The following is an 18,628-nucleotide window of genomic DNA, read 5'->3' on the forward strand; positions in this document are numbered from 1 at the left end:
ATCCCACATGCTTGCCACAACTAAGAATTCGCATGGTGCAACTGGGGAGCCCACGTGCTGCAACTAAGACCTGGCGCAACCAAATAAATAAATAAATAAATAAATATTTTAAAAAAACAAACGGGACCACCCTGGTGGCACAGTGGTTAAGAATCGGCCTGCCAATGCAGGCGACACAGGTTCAAGCCCTGGTCCGGGAAGATTCCACATGCCGCGGAGCAACTAAGCCCGTGCACCACAGCTACTGAGCCTGCGTGCCACAACTACTGAAGCCCGCGCACCTAGAGCCCGTGCTCCGCAACAAGAGAAGTCACCGCAGTGAGAAGCCCGTGCACCGCAACGAAGAGTAGACCCTGCTTGCCGCAACTAGAGAAAGCCCGCACGCAGCAATGAAGACCCAACGCAGCCAAAAATAAATAAATAAAATAAAATAAAATAATAAAGAAAACAGCATCTGCGAAGCACAATAAAGTGAAACGCAATTAAACAAGGTCTGCCTATAATTTGAAACTATGTAAAATCCCATTCCTCATCACACTTTCAGTGTAGTTATTTATTTATATTAGTATGGATTCATGGTTTCCTATTTTATTCAATGGCTATCATTCATTATTATCACTATTTACTTGAATGCTCAAAATTTCTCAGATTTGGCCAGTTTTAACCTATTTTGGCTACTATAGCTTTATGGTATGCTTAACATTTAATGTTTTTAAAGTTTTTAAATACTTGGCAGGGCAATTCTCCTCCCTGCCCCCCAGCAACATTGTTATTCTTTTTCAGAATTGTCTTGGCTATTCTTGCAGATTTTCCCTTTCCATACTGAATTTAGAATCGGATTTCTCAAATTATATAAAATTTTCAAATGAAATTTTGGTTAATATTATTTTGAATTTATAGAAGAAAGGAGAAAGAAAAATAAAATATTTTCTCTAGGAACATTAAATGTTTCTTCACTTTATGTAGCTTCTATTTTATGTCCTTTATTATGGTTTAACAATTCTATTCATACAGTGTACATATTTCTTCTTAGGACTCTTCCTAGGCATTTCATGATTTTTGTTACAGTTGTGAATAGTATTCCCCCACACCAAACACACACAGATATTTTTAAATTGGTTATCACTAATTTATTGGACCACTATTTATATATATGTACATCGTAATGGTTTCCTAGGCTGCCATAACAAAGTGCCACCAAATGGGTGGCTTTAAGCGACAGAAATGTATCCTCTCACAGTTCCAGAGGACAGAAGTCTGGAATCAAGGTGTGGGCAGGCTGTACTTTCTCTGAAGGCGCTAGGGAAGAATCTTTCCTGTGTCTTCTCCGGTTGGGGCCTTTCCCTCCTGGTGTTGCTGGCACGCCTTGGCGTTCCTTCGTTTGTAGATCATCACTGCAGCCTCTATCTCTCTCCCCACACGAACTTCTCCATGCGAGTCTGTGTCTCTCCTCTTCTTAAAGAACACCAGTCCTGTTAGATGAAGGGTCCACCCTACTTCAGTGTGACCTCGTCATAAATAATTACCTCTGCAATGATTCTATTTCCAAATAAGGGCAATATCCTGAGGTCCTGGGAAGGGGGGGATACTACCCAACTCAGTACATACATATTTCACATTTATTATTAAAAGCTTTCTCACAAATGGGATAGAAACTACTAATTATCCCACTCTTTTTATTCCCCTTTTTTTCAGAGTCTATAACCCATGATTTTTAGCAAGTTACATGGCCATCCAAAATAAAGGCCACATTTACCATACTCCTTTGCTGCTAGTTGTGGCCGAATGACTAAGTCCTGCTCAGTGGGATGTGAAAATAAATGCCGTATAGCAGCTTCTGGGACCCCTCCTAAGAGACAGCTGGTTTGGTCCTTTGCCCTTTCTTCCCCTCTCCCCCAATCCAGCTACAGAACACAGATGTTATGATGGGGCTATGTTTTGGGCCACAAGGACCAAGGCTCTGCACATCCTGAGGATGACAGCAGAAAGCTGGAATCAGCCCAGGTCCTGAATGACTGTGGGCCCATTTTCTGAGCTCTGCAGCGTCTATCTGGACTTTTCTGTTTGAGATAAGCATCCATCCAGGGCTGCCATATTGCACAAGCCCAGGGGGTGCTGTTCACAGGGCAGAGGACATGAACGGAAGACTCTGGAGTTGTGAGGTGAACAAACTGCATGGCCATCCTCAGAGGCCCTGCTTCTGTCTGGTTTAAGCCCCTGGTTGGATTTCAGTTACTTCCAGGCAATCTTAATTTTAATAAATTTTTGATAGTTTCTTTAATATCCAGGAGTTTTTTGTGCTTGGAGGGGAATACTCATTAGTATTGGTACTTCGTTTATTACACAACTTGTGAAAATAATATAGCTCTGAAAATCAGTTTTCCTCAAGCATTTAAACATAATTATTAATTTGACTAGCTACAGTCCCTTAAAACTTAAATGGCAATTACAGATCTAGTATGATTTTTTTTTTTTTAATAGCTACTTTATTTATTTATTTATTTATATTTATTTTTGGCTGTGTTGGGTCTTCGTTTCGTGCGAGGGCTTTCTCTAGTTGCGGCAAGCGGGGGCCACTCTTCATCGCGGTGCGGGAGCCACTCTTCATCGCGGTGCGCGGGCCTTTCACTATCGCGGCCCCTCCCGCTGCGGGGCACAGGCTCCAGAAGCGCAGGCTCAGCAGCTGTGGCTCAAGGGCCCAGTTGCTCCGCGGCATGTGGGATCTTCCCAGACCAGGGCTCGAACCCGTGTCCCCTGCATTAGCAGGCAGATTCTCAACCACTGCGCCACCAGGGAAGCCCCATGATTGATTTTTTGAACCCTTCAGACATCTTAAATAACAGGCCAAACATTCACAGATAAAATATTTCAGAACAATCAAGGTTGTAGGATCTGAGTAATGTAATGATTGATTCTTTATTGAGATGCACAAACTAAGGAGATTTAAACTGAAATCTTTGAGTGTTAGGCCAAGTCTTTTTTAACAATAATAAATATTTATTTATGGCATCAGAAACTGTTAAGTTTCTCTTTGTCATAGAGATTTTTTTTAACTTTTTATCCATTTTATTTATTTATTTATGCCACGGCACACAGCTTGTGAGATCTTAGTTCCCCTGGCAGTGACAGGGCTGAGTCCTAACCACTGGACTGCCAGGGAATTCCCTTTTCTTTTTTTTTTTTTAAATATTTATTTACCTATTTATTTGGTTGCACCAGGTCTTGGTTGCGGCAGGCGGGGTCCTTAGTTGTGGCATTCGAACTCTTAGTTGTGGCATGCACGTGGGATCTAGTTCCCTGACCAGGGAGCAAACCCAGGCCCCTTGCGTTGGGAGCGCGGAGTCTTAACCACTGTGCCACCAGGGAAGTCCCTGTCATAGAGATTTTAATTTCTGACACTTGGTATCTTTTCCAGAATTTATGCATGTTCTAAGTTCGCATGGCAATTTGGGATCCCTTGAAATTCCATATGAACTTTAGGATGGTTTTTCCTATTTCTGCAAAAAATGACTGAGATTTTGAAGTGATCACATTGAATCTGCAGATCATTTTGGGTAGTATGGACGTTTTAACAATATTAACTTTTCGAATCCATGAACATGAGATGTCTTTCCATTTGTCAGTGTCTTCTTTAATTTTTTTCAGCAGTGTTTTGTAGTTGTCCATGTAGCGGTCTTTGGCTTTCTTGGTTAACTCCTAAGTATTTTATCCTTTTTGATTCTATTGTGAATGGGATTGCTTTCTTAATTTCCTTCTCGGATTGTTCATTATTGGTGTAAAGAAATGCAACTGATTTTTGTATGTTGATTGGATTTAGTACTTTTTATTGCTTTTTTAAGTGTAATATTTCCCCCTTTTCCATTTTTAGGTAATTGTTGTTAATATAGAGAAAAAGCTTTTATACATTAATTCTGACTTCAGCCCTCTTGTTTACCCTGCGTCTTTTCTCTTTTTTCTTTCCCTTTCAAATTCAAGTCTCGGGTTTGGAAGGTATAAAATCATCAACAATAACAGAAGAAAGTTTGTATCTTCTTTTCCAATGTTTACACAATTTCTGGAATTTCCTTGTCTTATTCCATTCCTTAGAACGCCAAGACAATTTGGAGTAAATGGTGACATGGTCCCAATTTAACTGAAATGATTTTAATATTTTGCCATTATAATAATATTTATTGCTTTTCTATAAAAATCATTTCGTACACTTCAGCATTTTTAATTTCTATTTTACTTAGCATTTTAATGATGGCTGAATTCTATGAAGTTCTGTTCAGCATCTATTGATATGAACACATGGGGTTTTTTAAAAATTTATTTTTAATACAATTTTTAAAGGTTACTTTCCATTTACAGTTATTACAAAATATTGGCTCTATTCCCCGTGTTGTACAATACATCCTGGAGCCTATCTTACACCTCCCACTCCCCCACCCCTATATTGCCCCTCCCCCTTCCCTCTCCCCACTGGTAATCACTAGTTTGTTCTCTATAACTGTGAGTCTGCTTCTTTTTTGTTTTATTCACTAGTTTGTTGTATTTTTTAGATTCCACATATAAGTGATATCATACAGTATTTGTTTTGTCTCACTTATTTCACTTAGCATAATGTCCTCTAAGTCCATCCATGTTGCTGCAAAAGGCAAAATTTTGTTCTTTTTTAGGGCTGAGTAATATTCCTTTGTATATATATGCCACATCTTCTTTATCCATTCATCTGTTGATGGACACTTAGGTTGCTTCCATATCTTGGCAATTGTAAATAACACTATGAACATTGGAATGCATGTATATTTTCAAATTAGTGTTCTTGTTTTTTTCCAGATATATACCCAGGAGTGGTATTGCTGGGTCATATGATAGTTCTATTTTTAGTTTTTTGGGAAACTTCCGTGCTCTTTTCCACAGTGGCTGCACCAATTTACATTCCCACCAACAGCATAGAAGGGTTCCCTTTTCTCCACACCCTCGCTAACGTTTGTTATTTGTGTTTTTTGATACTAGCCATTCTGATAGGTGTGAGGTGATATCTCATTGTGGTTTTGATTTTCATTTCCCTGATGATTAGCGATGTTGAGCATCTTTTCATGTGCCTGTTGGCCATCTGCATTTCCTCTTTGGAAAAATGTCTCTTCAGTTCTTTTGCCCATTTTTATTTTATTTTATTTTTTTATAAATTTATTTTATTTTTATTTATTTCTGGCTGCGTTGGGTCTTTGTTGCTGCGCAGGCTTTCTCTAGTTGCCGCCAGCAGGGGATACTGTTTGTCGCAGTGCGCGGGCTTCTCATTTTGGTGGCTTCTCTTGTTGTGGAGCATGGGCTCTAGGTGCGCGGGCTTCAGTAGTTGCTGCACGTGGGCTTTCTCTGGTTGTGGCGAGCGGGGGCTACTCTTCGTTGTGGTGCGCGGGCTTCTCATTACAGTGGCTTCTTTTGCTGCAGAGAACAGACTCAAGGTGTGCGGCTTCATTAGTTATGGCACGCAGGCTCAGCAGTTGTGGTTCGCGGGCTCTAGAGCGCAGGCTCAGTCATTGTGGCGCACAGGCTTAGTTGCTCCGCGGCATGTGGGGTCTTCCCGGACCAGGGCTCGAACCCGTGTCCCCTGCATTGGCAGGCGGATTTTTAACCACTGCGCCACCAGGGATGTCCCTATACTAGGAATTCTTAAGTAAATTTTTCCTTAGTGCTGTAGTATGAAAGTTCTTTATACTCATCTTTTTATGAAGGAAATGCCTGATTCTCCTTTCAGAAAGTAACCCAAGTTTTACAGACTTTCAAATTATCTTTATTTTTTCAATTATAAAAATATTTACCCACTTAGAAGAGAAAGGAAAAAAGAAGAATGAAAGAGGAAAGAAAGGTCTCTGGACTTGGGCGAGGGTCAGGGGTGACCGTGGAGCTTGCTACTCGCTCCTAGGAGTCAGCAGTTTATGAAGCAGTGAGATGCCCCAGGACCTGTCATCTTGAGTCACTTCGTAACGACGAAGGGGATGGGGATCCAAGTCTCAAGTCTCTGAAGGAATCCTCTAAATTATTCCAATTCGAGGGCTGTTGAGAGAGAAATAAGAAAGCTTCGGTTGGCAGGAAACTGAGGGAGGAAGGGGAGCAGAGGTGAGGCTGAAAATGCCGGGGCAAGAAAAGAACTGGGTCAAGGCAGGCCAGGGATGCCTTAAGAGAAACAGAAAGCTAAGAAGAGTCTACGAAGAGGGGCTTCCCTGGTGGCGCAGTGGTTAAGAATCCACCTGCCAATGCAGGGGACACGGGTTTGAGCCCTGGTCCGGGAAGATCCCACATGCCGCAGAGCAACTAAGCCCGTGCGCCACAACTACTGAGCCTGCGCTAGAGCCCGCGAGCCACAACTACTGAGCTCATGTGCCACAACTACTGAAGCCTGCATGCCTAGAGCCCGTGCTCCGCAACAAGAGAAGCCACCGCAATGAGAAGCCCGCGCACCACAACGAAGAGTAGCCCCCGCTCGCCACAACTAGAGAAAGCCCGCGTGCAGCAACAAAGACCCAATGGCAGCCAAAAACAAATAAATAAAATAAAATCTATTAAAAAAAAAAAAAGTCTATGAAGAGAGAGCGAAGGAAGGAACTGGGAGCCCCTGGAAGAGGGGACCTAAAGCGGGTGTCATGAGAAAAGAGAAGGCAGTGGGGAGAGAGCAAGGAGAGGATTGACAGACAGAAGTGGGGCTGAAGCTGGGAAGGGGGTCGGCAGGGGGTGGAGAGGCAAGGGGCCTGCAGCGGGGAGAGCTTCTCACCAGCAGGATCTTCTGGAGCCGACGGCTTATGCTTTCACTGTACTGCTCCAGCTTATCCCAGGACTCGAAGGGCATCCCCTGGTTATCCACAAATTCTTCCCAGCAGTCTTCAAACTCTGAGATGAGAGAGGGAAACCGAGTCAGGCCCCAAGGGCAGGGGAGTAGCAAGCTTGCACCAGCAGGGCCACGTCCCTCCTTCCTTTCCGCTTCCTTCTCTTCCTTCCCCTGGAATTAGTCTGTCCCTGGAATTTCCCCTTCGGGTGGTTTCACACCCTGGGTCTCAGCTGGGCCGCTGTCCTTGTCCAGCCTCCCCTCCCCCCCCCCACTCCCACTCAGTGGCTTTCGTTCTTGGAACTGCAGATCCTCCCGTCCACCGACAGCTCTGTCTCTCTTCCTACCTGAGCGGGTCATGACAGCCACTGAGACCTGGGCTGCCTGTAGCTGCTGCAGCCCCCTCTGAAACAGCTTGACCCAGTGGAAGTACAGGCGGGAGGCAAAGATCTGCAGGCTCAGGTGGTCCTGACCGTTGATGAAATCAACCAGTTCCCTGGCACAGGTAGGGCAAGGGCTCCACGTGACATAGCAGATGATTTTGTAGCTCTGGTTTGGGTCGAGATTCAGCGAGGTGATCTTGTCAATAAAGCGAATTTCTGCATGTCGCTGTTTCTGGAGAGGGTCTCAGAGAGATGGAAGGGTTGGTTAGAAGGCAGAGGTCAGAGGTCACACACCGAGGGTGAAGATCGGCATGAGGGCCTCTGTCCTGTGAACTTCCCAGTATGTGAACTTGCCTATAGCACAAGGAAGAACCTCCTTTCCTTCAGTTATTCATTCCTTCATTCACTCACTCATCCATTAATTCCACACTCCCCGAGCACCTGTAACTTGATCGGAATCGGATCAGGGTCCCAGTGCCCAGAGGAGACGGGTTGTAGAACAGACACCCCCAGGGCACAGTCCTGAATACTCTGTGACCTGGCTTTTGGACACGTCCAGGAGGTTTTCTGGAGATGTTTGAACCTGAGGGTACCAGGGAGGTCAGGGAGGGAGGGAGCGGGGACGGGACAGGTAGGAAGATGGCAGAAAGGCGGAAGTGTGATGGAGATCTTGCAGGTGAGGTTAGGTGCTCAGTCCTTGGAAGAGCGCTTGGCTTCCCCGAAGTGGTGACCGAGCTGAGATCCGGAGGATGAGGCAACGTTAACTTCTCAAAGAGGGGCAGGAGGAATATTCTGCTGGAGGGAAGGGCTTGTGTGGCGCCCGGGGATGGGAAAGAATGTGGAGAGCTCCAGGGAAGCAGGGCTCACTCAGACTCTGCTAAGCCTCAGGATTTTCCCTGCATGGTGCGGTTGCCCCTGCTTGCCCTGTGCCCAGGGAACCCACTTGGCACCTTGTTTCGGAAGCAGCCTTTGTCAAGCGTGAAGCCATCGAGCTGCTTCAGCTGGTAGCACAAATAGGTCTTCCTCCGGTAGCGGGGCAGTGGGACCTGGCGCTGGTTGCCAAACTGTTGTTGGAATACTTTTTTTTTTAGCAGATTCATTGTGTTTCTGTGCAACAGGAAGGAGAAAATCAAAGATGCAGAGAGTGTTTTCTGGTGTCACCCAAGGCTCTGTCACATTCCGAACCCAGTTCCTTGGGTTCACCTAGGCCCCTAAGGAGAAGTGAGGGAGGGCCTCTTCCTTCTTTATTGGCCAGGACTGGGAGGGAGAGGGAAGAGGGTGAGCTCTCCCCCCTCACACATCACCACCCCCTCCAGCCCACGCTAGAGGCCATTGCAGGCAGGATGCCTGGGCTGAGTGGGGGGGCCCCCCACCCCGAGAACTGGACACGGCATGTCCTTCCTCATCTCTCACATCTTTGTCCTGAGCCCCAGACCCCTCTGTTAAGGTCCCACAAGCACCTCAACCCTGTACCTAATGTCAGGACCCTTCTCTTTGGGGAGTGGGGAGGGGGATGGAAGTTAAAGAACTTCCTTTAACTGTGCTCTTGGCTGAGGTGTGTGTATCACAATTTTGTCTGTACAAAGAGCACAGAGACATGTGAACAGGAACAACTGTTGTCACCAAGGGAGTGTTGTGACAGAGACTTCTGGCTGAAGGGCTCACATAGCTTTTTCTCCCCCTAATTATGATGGTACTCTATAGAGTATTCCATTTTGTATCTTGCTTTTTTTTCATTTAATATTATACTGCAAAGTGGCCCAGCCCATGTGGGGATGCAGAACCACCAGGTTCTTTTCAATAAATGCTGTTGGCTCTGCGCAGACAGCAGTAGGTGGATGTAACCAGGCGCCTTCCTGCCGGGCCCCGGAGAGGCGCATGACGGCACCCTCTGGCCGGAGCTGCACTGCACGTGGCCACCCATGACCAAGCAGATGCCAGTCTGAACGAGCTTGGGAGGCTTGATGGCCCCAGCCCATTGCCCTTCTGGACACTCCACCCAAGGTAATGTCACTTGGTTGACCATCGAGTCAGACTCGGATGACCTCAGAGCCTCAGAATTGGCATCTGGACACAGGAATCAAGCCAAGGGTGCCCTCACGGCCCAGACCACGGGGCACAATACTTTGTTCCTGCAAGGCCAGAGAAGTCTCGGCATATTTCCAGCCAACTCACCAGTTCCACCAGCGAAAAACCATTTCTGATATGTTATGCTAATTAACAAAGCCACAAACTTCATCAGTGGAAACCTATCTCTGACGTCCCTTGTGTTAATTAGTAAAACTTTAGATGGATTTGGATAACGATTGCTGAAGAGACCATCTCTGGACTGTGGCCTTTGATGACTGGCCAGTGACCTCGCCTGAAGTTCATACTCCCCATGAGGGCAACTGGCCACCCTCAGGGTAAGGATTAGAAGGGAAACCCCATTCATATCACATCTAAGACAACCACTGCCTCGTTTGCCCGGAATCTTCCTGATTTTAGCCCTGAAGTTCCCATGTTCTGGGAAACTCCCCAGTCCTGGGGAAAGCCAGACACTCAAGGCTGAGATATTTCACATTTGAGACAAGAGGACTTATCTTCATAGCACAAATGTTGCCCCTTGCCCTTGAATAGCTAAAACTGTAGGTACGATAGAAACAACTTGTAAGAAGTACTTAAAGACCAGTTGAATTTTTCATACTTGGTAGTGTCTTCATGGGAAACGAGTTATCTTCTTGTCTTGGAGAGTTTTCCCTCCACAGAGCAGAAATGAGAATATTCTTTGCAAAATTGTGCCTTTATAATAAAATTTTAAAAAACGCTTTTACAGCTGACTCCAAACATTGTTTCACTCATCCTTGTACCTAAAGTCTAGGACTGAGAGTGCACAGAGAGCTTTAGGAAGACCCAGTGGCCATGCCTATGGGATATGGCCAGGGACACAGAGAGACAGGCTGTGGCAGAGACAGGGCTGGGAGGCCTGAGGCAAGAGAAGGAGCCAGAGAGGGAGAGAACCCAGGGCTGGGCGCAGAGCCCGAGGCAGCGGGGAGGACCAGGCAGCACCACCTGGTCCCTGCAGCCGGGCTCCAGCCTCCTTGGCAGACACGTCCCAGCTTGCCCTGGGCACTGGGATCTCTGGCTCCACCTCCCTCTCACAAGGCTGCCCTTGGCCTTGGGAAAGTCCCTTATCTGAGAGTGTTCCCCTACAGCTCTGAGCGGTAGATGCCCTTCCTGTCTGGGTAAGCCGAGGTGGGAGGCCTAGGGTGGTTTTTGTCTCTCAGACCCATCCTCTTTCTTCCTCCTGGGCTCTGGACTTACCTGATCCCAGGAGTCCAGATGCAGTCTCCTGGCCTAGGAAGGCTTGTCCAAGCCCAGCCCTTTGTCATAGGCACTCTGCCTCGATTTCCTCTCCCAGGACCCTTTCTTTAGGACAGCCCCCTATCTGAGAGCGACCTCCCAGGCCGTCTCAGCCGAGGCTCCACCTCCTTCCTGCTTTGGCACCAGGGGTGGGAGGGCCCTGGGGTGGTTTGCTTCCTCAGGCTCTGACCCACCTTCTCTTGGGCCCTCCCTCTTGGCAGAGGTCAGTCTCTGATGCAGCCAGACCCCTCTGTGCAGCAGGAGTCGACGTTATTGCAAAGGGAAAGAGAAAGTAAAGATGCCAGAGAGAGGGGGATGGGACAGACCCTGGCGGAAGAAAGCAGGACAGAGGCCTGCTCCCATTGGGGGAGGGGCGGGCTGGAGCCCTCTCCACCCTACTCCTACTTGGCACTTAGCTTTTATTCAGTACCCTGACAAGACTCTGGGCAGGACGGAAAATGAGGGCTGGGGGTCAGCACTCCAGATCTTCATCTCCAGCCCTGTGTTGAGCAGATCCTGTGCACCATCTGCTACCCCAGCTCCCCAGTAGCATCAAGCGGGGAGGAGCATTATCCTGACATTTTAGATGCGGTCCCAGCACAGAGAGGTTAAGACATTCTCTTGAGGTCACACAGCAAATAAATGGCAGAACTGGAAAGCTGTCCAGGAAGCCTGGCCTGGTTCCCTCCCCTTGCTTCCTCATTGTTCCATGAAAAGGAGTGGGGGAGGGGGCACAAGAGAAGGGGTAAGCTGTCTGCTTACTTTGTCACGTGGCCACCAAGACCTCCAGATGAGAAAACAGCTCTGGGGAAAGTTGAAACCTAGGGAGGAGGTCTTAGAGCAGTCACGGCCACCTCCAGTCCAGACGGCACACAAATGTGATTCCCAAATTAACTTTTCCCAGCTTGTCATCCCACTGTTCCCCAACCCTGCACACACCCCCTTCTGCCCCACAGGCCCTGGTACGGCCTCGGGGGTAACACGAGCTTGGGCAGGAGGTTAGAGGATCCACAGGAATGGTGTCCCCTTCACCCCCATCTGTCCTAATGCCCAGGGCCACAGCCAACAAAAGATTCTAGAATGAGTTGGGTCCTTCTGGGAAGAGTGACCAGATTTTTTTTTTTTTTTTTTTGGCCACAGCACGTGGCATGCGGAGCTTGCCCAACCGGGGATTGAACCTGTGCCCCCTGCATTGGGGGCATGGAGTCTTCACCACTGGACCACCAGGGAAGTCCAAAGAGTGATCAGATTTGCACGCTGAAGTGTTGGTCAAACTCAGAGAGCTAAGTCACCCCTGGCCTGAGAGGCAGGAAGGATAGACGAGAAGGCTGAAACCCTTTGCTGGCCTTTCCCTAATGACAGCAATCCTACAGCCCCGGCTTGGAGATTCCTGTGAGCCGCCTGAGATGGGCCAAAATGCAGGTGTGCCAGGAGCGGGACATTTTAAGCTGGCCACTGTGGCCCGTTTTAATGCCCGAGACAATCAGGAGGTATGTCATCCACATCCATGTCCCTCTGTGCCTCCCTCCTTGAAGGAAACACCGACAGGGAGAGCATCAGGGCAGAAGAGCCGAAGCAACCAGAGACCCCCCTGGATTCTGCCCAAGACCCCCAGGCAGCAGCGCAAACAGGAAGGGAGAGTAAAGGGACAGGTGTCTGCTGCCACTGACAATTCACACCCAGGCGGCCAAGATCAGTGGGACCCCAGACCTTCTCCACAAGGACTTTAAGGACAGATTCCAAACCAACAGCTTCCCACTTGCTGTTCCTTCCTCTGCCTCTGCCTGCCCAGAATCCCACCTCATCAGGCTCTTACTCCCTTTCTGCCCTGCCACAATCCCGGCCACCCTTTCTGGAACCTCCACGGAGTTCCTCCCCGGTGCATTCACGTGGCAGCTGGCTCTGTGGACAAAGGGCCAGACGCTCGCTTCCTGATCTACCTTGAGCAACTGAGCTGTGGTCTCTGACCTGACTCTTGGCAGCCCTTCCACTTTCTAGTCTGCTTTTTGAAAAAGCTCCAGTAATCTCAATCCTCACGTCCCCAGTCCTACTTTTTTTCTAAAAACTTATTTAAATGTAAACTTAACCATTATTTTTTTTTTCCTTGCTCATTCTCCATCACCATCCCCAGAGCTTCATCTCTGGCGGCAATTTGGGAATGGGATGAGGGATGAGCAGAGTGAAGACAGGGTGTGATGATGACAAAGTGAAGGTGGGGTGGCGGTGGGGTTCTAGGGACACCAAGGTCTGGAATGGAAGCAGAGGAGTCGGGGTCAAGGGGGCATAAGCCGGAGAGAGACACACAGGACGAGGATCCGGCTCTCACTGCACCTACTCAGCTCGAAAAAGCCTTTGGTCATCGTATGGGCTGAACCGTGTCCCCGCAAATCCACATGCTGAAGTCCCAACCTCCAGTTTCTCAGAACGTGACTGTACTTGAGATAGGGCCTTTAAAGAGGTGATTGTGTTAGGAGGAAGCTCTTAGGGTGACCCTTAGTCCAATCTGACTGATGTCCTTATGAGAAGAGGAAATTGGGACACACAGAGGGACACCAGGGGCTCCCCAGGGGTCATGCACAGAAGAAAGACCATCTGAGGACAGAGCGAGAAGGCAGCTGTCTGCAGCCAAGGAGGGAGGGTGCAGGAGAAGCCCAACCTACCGACTCCTTGATCTTGGACTTCTAGCCTCCATATCGGTGAGAAAGTAAATACCTGTTGTTAAGTCACTCTGTCTGTGGTGTTTTGTTGCGGATATCCTAGCAAACGAATACCATCATTCCCATCAAGGAACCTCGTTCTCTGATAAGTCAAGTCTGTCTTCAAGGATGTTTTTCAAATCTCATTTTCACACTTATACATATTCATGCCCATTTATGTTCAGTTCAATAACAAGGTTTGGTCAATATGTGAGATGGGAGGAGGCGGGGCTCCCTTGCTGGGGGAGAGGGAGATCTTACAGGGGGAGGGGGAGACGCTGGGGGAAGAAAGGAGAGAGGAGCTGAGGGAGGGCAGGGGCAGCCCAAGGGCAGTGGCCCTCTGGGGCCAGGGAGGAGAGGAGGCTGAGAAGGGAGGTGGAAGGTACTCAGAGATAAGGAGGAGGTAGGGGGAGGGAGGCTAAGGAAGCCCTCACCCGAGAATTTCCTGAAGCTTTGCCGCCAGCAACTGATAATTTTTACGCAGTTTCTTCCAAGGCTTGAAGGGCATTCCCTGATTGTACACAAAGTTTTTCCAACAGTATTTAAACTCTGAGATAAAGAGGAGAGAAAGCCATCAGGTCCGGGCCCTGGGAGGCCTTTCTCTGCTGACCATCCTGTGTCCTGCCCCCTCCTGCCCCCTCCCTGCCATGTGCCCTCAGTCCTGCCTCGTTTCCCAGGCTCTCCTCCCACTCACCCTCGCTGGTGGGTATTCTAGGTCCGCCCCCATGCCTCCCACCGCCCTGCCCTCCAGCCCCCAGTCCCCTCTGCTCTCACCTCGGATGGACATGATGCGCACCCAGGCCCTCTGGTGGTGCAGCAGGCGCAGCCCGTGCTGGCACTCTGGTTTCCAGAAGTAGTAGAGGCGGGCGGCGAAGATGCTCAGCCTCACGTTCCTGTTCTCCTTCAGGAACGCAGCCACCTGCTCTGCACATGACAAGCAGGGGCTCCAGGATAAGAACCAGGTGATATCGTACTGCTCGTAAGGGGACAGCTTCTTGGCGCAAAACCAAGAGAGGAAGCAGAGTTCCGCGTGGCAGGGAGTCTCGGGATAGACCTGGGAGAGATGGAGGCGGAAAGGGGGCGTTCTTGGCCGGCAGAGCAGGCAGTGAGGCCGGGCTAGGGAGCTGGGGAGGAGGGGTAAGGGGGGTGGGCATCCCAGAGGCAGGTTGTTCATGAGTCATCCCTTCTTTCCATCTCTCCCCTCCCTTCTTTTCTTCTTTAGTCATCGACTTCCCTCATTCATCGACTCACCCATTCATTCTAACATCCATCCTCCCATTCATTCATTCTACAAGTAACCTGAGTGCCTGCTTTGGGCCAGGCCCTGTGGGGTCCAGGCTTGGTCCCTAGGTGCTGTCTGCTGGGAGGCCCACAGAGCTGCCCTGTCCATCGGCAGAACCACCAGCCACAGATGTCTACAGAGCATTTGAAATGCGGCTCGTCTGAAGGGAGGTGTGTGGCAAGTGTAAAACTACACAGTTCATTTCAGTGACTTCATATGAAGAAAAAAGAATGTAAACTATCTCATGAAGAAGTTTTATATTAGTTATATATTAGAAAATACATCTAATTGAAATAATAGATTAGGTATACAGTCAGTCCTCTCTGTATCTGAGAGTTGCTCATCTGCAGATTCAACCAACCACCTATTGAAATTATTCAGGAAAAAAAAAATTCCAGAAAGTTCCAAAACGCAAAACTTGAATTTGCCAGGCTGGCAACTACTTACATAACATCCACATTGTATTTACAACTATTTACATAGCATTTACATTGTATCAGGTATTATAAGTAAGCTAGAGATGATCTAAAGTCTATGGGAGGATGTGGGTAGGTTATACGCAAATGCTATGCCATCTTACATAAGGGATTTAGCATCTTCAGATTTTGGTGTTCGTGGGGGTCCTGGAACCAACCTCCCCACCCCCATATCTAGGGAATGACTGCGTTGTCTAACACAGTGTCAATATTAATTTCGTCAGTTTCTCTTAACTTTTTGAACACTGGGTAGTAGAAAGAATGAGATGACACCTGTGACTCAGATTAGGTTTTGGTGGGATAATACTGCTTCAGTGCACACCCCCGCCCCGCCCCTTCCGCACACAGGTTCTGAAAAGGCTGCCTTCTGGGTGGAGGAGGGCAGGCGGGTGGGGGGACATTTTGCCAAGCCCGATGACAAACTCAGAGACCCACCACCAGCAGACTCGCTAAACAAGGCTTGGTGGGATACGTCAACCGCTATCACGTATCCGGTTCCAGGACTTAAGAAAATGTGTGGGAAGATACATCCGCCACTGAGAACCCCCAAATGGCGTTGGACTTATTACCATTTTTTCCACATCCTCTACTGGCGTATGTGAACCTGTGTAACACCTCTGACATGAGGGACACCATTTGGGGACTAAAATTTCATCCCATTTTTGAAACAGGCACCAGATTTGAACTATTACACTGGGCAAGGGCATAGGACAGATCCTGTCACTGCTATATCCGCATTCTTTTTTGGGGGGGGGGAGGAGCCGGGTGCGGGCGACATGCGGGATCTTAGTTCCCAGCGCCTCCTGCATTGGGAGCACCCAGTCTTAACCACTGGACCGCCAGGGAAGTCCCAATATCCGCATTCTTGATTAAAAACTGGACACACTGCAAAAGGGATTTTCCTAGTATCTGACATAATATACTCTGAAAACCAATGAATTGCAATTGTAATTATATCTCCCAATCATAATATTGGGAAAACAACTTGTGCAAGCATCTTAAACCTTCCGCAATTTGCCAATACCCGCCCCCGCCCCGGCTTTTTTCTCCTTGGCGGGACACAACGCAGGCTGCACCTGAATCTGTGCTCCCCGCATTGCAATTCTAAGGCACCAAATAAATGCTTTTGTGTCTTTCGGCTGCGCCTCTTTTCTGGGTTGACACTTAGCTCCCGCCTGCGATGAGTGTCCTGGGGCCCATACCCGGTTTTGAAAGACCCCCCAGTCGGAGGAGTCAGGTGAGCAGTGCTTCAGTCTTTCCACCTGGTAGCAGAGGTAGGAGGAGTTCCGCCCATTGGCAAAGCTCAGGTTGCGAAAGTGGAAGGAGAAGGTTTGGCGATCTAACCACTCCACTGGGTTTCTGGGGCAAAAGAGAGAAAAGGGAAAATGCAGAGGGCGCCCCCTGGAGTTACTCCCGGCTGGTCTCTCCGAAGCGCAGCCCCCTGGACGCCCTAGGCGCTGTGCCTCCCAGCAACCCTCCTGGGCCTTGAGAATTTCCTGCGCCTTTCCAGGCAGGAAGGCTGGGGCAGAGGGAGAGGAGAGGGTGCTGAGACAGCAGGGATGGGTGACGTCTCCCACAGGGGCCCTGGCTCTGCTACTTCCAATAGCACACCCCCCACCTCCACTCCGGTTTTCCTGCCCACCCATCCCCCAAGTCATTAGAAAAATTAAAAAGAGTAACGAAAACCTCTCCACTCCAAAATAAGAGCCTTTAACATTTCAGTTCAATTCCTTCCTGACTTTTCACTTGCGCATGTTTGTTTGTTTTGTTTTTTAATGTCGGGGTAACACCTGAACTCACAGGCTTGGGCTATGGTTACAAGTGCTTTCTGTATCTGAACTCATCTACTCTCCAAATCCTGCGGGAGCCATGCCCATTTTATAGAGGAGGAAGCGGGGACGCAGAGGGGGACAAGTAACCTGCCTAAGTCACAGAGCTCTAAGGATAGAGCTGGGTCCCCTGACCAGACCAGGCCATTTCCAGCTCTTCCATTATGTGACCTTGCAGCTATGTGAAGTCTTGGGTGTGGCTTTCTTTTCTACTTAATTTTAAAATACGAGCGTTTCTCCTGATCTTTCCTCCAGTTCCATTACAGCTGTTAGTGGTACAGTTACAAACGTGAAGCGTGGTCACCTAGGGTGTGGCCAGGTTTGTGAACGGTGTGCATTTACTTTCCTGCTCAGAGTTGAGATATCCTTGGAAGAGATGATTTACCTTCTTGCCTCAGAGAACTATTCTCACACTGTGTTTACAATGGTGTAAATACTATAGAAAACTGATCAGAGTGCTTTAAAAAAAGTCACCAGCTGCTTCAATCATCCTTTCGCCAAATTCTAAGCGTTAACAGAGCACAGATATTTCCGACCAATAGAGGGTGCAGCCCCGCACAGGCAGGGAGGGGATGGCCTAGCCCGACAGACTTTCAGACTGAGAGCTGGGCCACGAGGACCCTCAGAGCTGGGTGGAGATTTGGGAGGGGCCAGTTCAGAAGCAATAGTGGGGGCACCCCCAGAACAGGGCAAAGACCCCAGATGGGAGTGGGCCCTGCAGAGAAGGAGCCCAGAGAGGGAAGGAACAAGGCTGGGACTGCAGGGACTGCGGGGAGAAGGAGGCCAAGGACAGAGGCACAGCCCTAGAGAGGGCTGGAGATGGGGCCCAGTGGGACAGAGCGGGCAGCAGCGGTACCTGATCCGGGGCCTCTGGCTGCAGCCTCCTTTGCTGGCTAGTCCCAGCCCTGCCCTTTGTCTCGGGCGCTGGGGCTCCATTTCCTCTCCCAGGGCTCTTGTGTAGAAAACCCCCTTATCTGTGAGCGACCTCCCAGGCCGTCTCAGCCGAGGCTCCACCTCCTTCCTGCTTTGGCACCAGGGGTGGGAGGGCCCTGGGGTGGTTTGCTTCCTTAGGCTCCGACCCACCTTCTCTTGGGCCCTCCCTCTTGGCAGAGGTCGGTCTCTGATGGAGCTGGACCCCTCTGTGCAGCAGGACTCGACGTTATTGCAAAGGGAAAGAGAAAGTAAAGATGCCAGAGAGAGGGGGATGGGACAGACCCTGGCGGAAGAGAGCAGGACAAAGGCTTGCTCCCATTGGGGGAGGGGCGGGCTGGAGCCCTCTCCACCCCACCCCTGCACCCAGCCCAAATCTGCACCTGGCTCTACACTTGCCTGTTGAATGAATGGAGGCAATGAGAAAGTATGGACCTTGGATCAGGACTCCTGATTTTCTCCTGGCACAGCCAGAAGTGAGGGGACAGATGTGCTTTGAATTCCTACTTCTGTGCTCGGTCCTCGGCAAGAGTCCCCTCAGCCTTCGCGTGGCAGAGAGAGGGCATGCTTGCACGAAGGCTCTCTTTATAAGGACACTAATCCCCTCATGGGGGTCCCATCCTCATGACCTCATCTAAACCCAGTCACCCAAAGGCCCCACCTCCAAATTCCTTCACACTGGGGGTTAGGGCTGTAACAGAGTAGAACAAACCTGACTTCATGTTGAATCTATTCCTTTACCTCTAACCCTTGTGCTCTGTTGCCTGTGCTTAGTCATGCTGGCTCTGCACCTTTATAAAAGAATGTTGCCTAGAATCTCCCTTGGATTCAGGCTCTGGGTCCTACTCTTTAGAGCAGGGGTGGCAAACTATGGCCCCAGGCTAA

At 49.0% G+C, this 18,628-nt stretch overlaps 1 protein-coding gene across 1 annotated transcript; it reads right to left on the minus strand.

Annotated features, from left to right (window-relative positions):
• Positions 1-5,753: 5,753 nt before the first annotated feature.
• LOC133101488 (DNA dC->dU-editing enzyme APOBEC-3B-like) lies at positions 5,754-17,970 on the minus strand. The gene is made up of 8 exons (XM_061206328.1): positions 17,670-17,970; positions 16,187-16,343; positions 14,001-14,280; positions 13,661-13,775; positions 8,139-8,295; positions 7,153-7,420; positions 6,755-6,870; positions 5,754-6,039 (listed from the first exon to the last, which is right to left on the minus strand). Exons 1-8 carry the CDS (start codon positions 17,747-17,749, stop codon positions 5,950-5,952), a joined length of 1,263 nt encoding a protein of 420 aa, XP_061062311.1. The 5' UTR covers positions 17,750-17,970; the 3' UTR covers positions 5,754-5,949.
• Between the last annotated feature and the right edge of the window lie 658 nt (positions 17,971-18,628).

Source organism: Eubalaena glacialis, chromosome 11 (genome assembly GCF_028564815.1).
Source record: "Eubalaena glacialis isolate mEubGla1 chromosome 11, mEubGla1.1.hap2.+ XY, whole genome shotgun sequence".
NCBI classification, from domain to species: Eukaryota; Metazoa; Chordata; class Mammalia; order Artiodactyla; family Balaenidae; genus Eubalaena; species Eubalaena glacialis.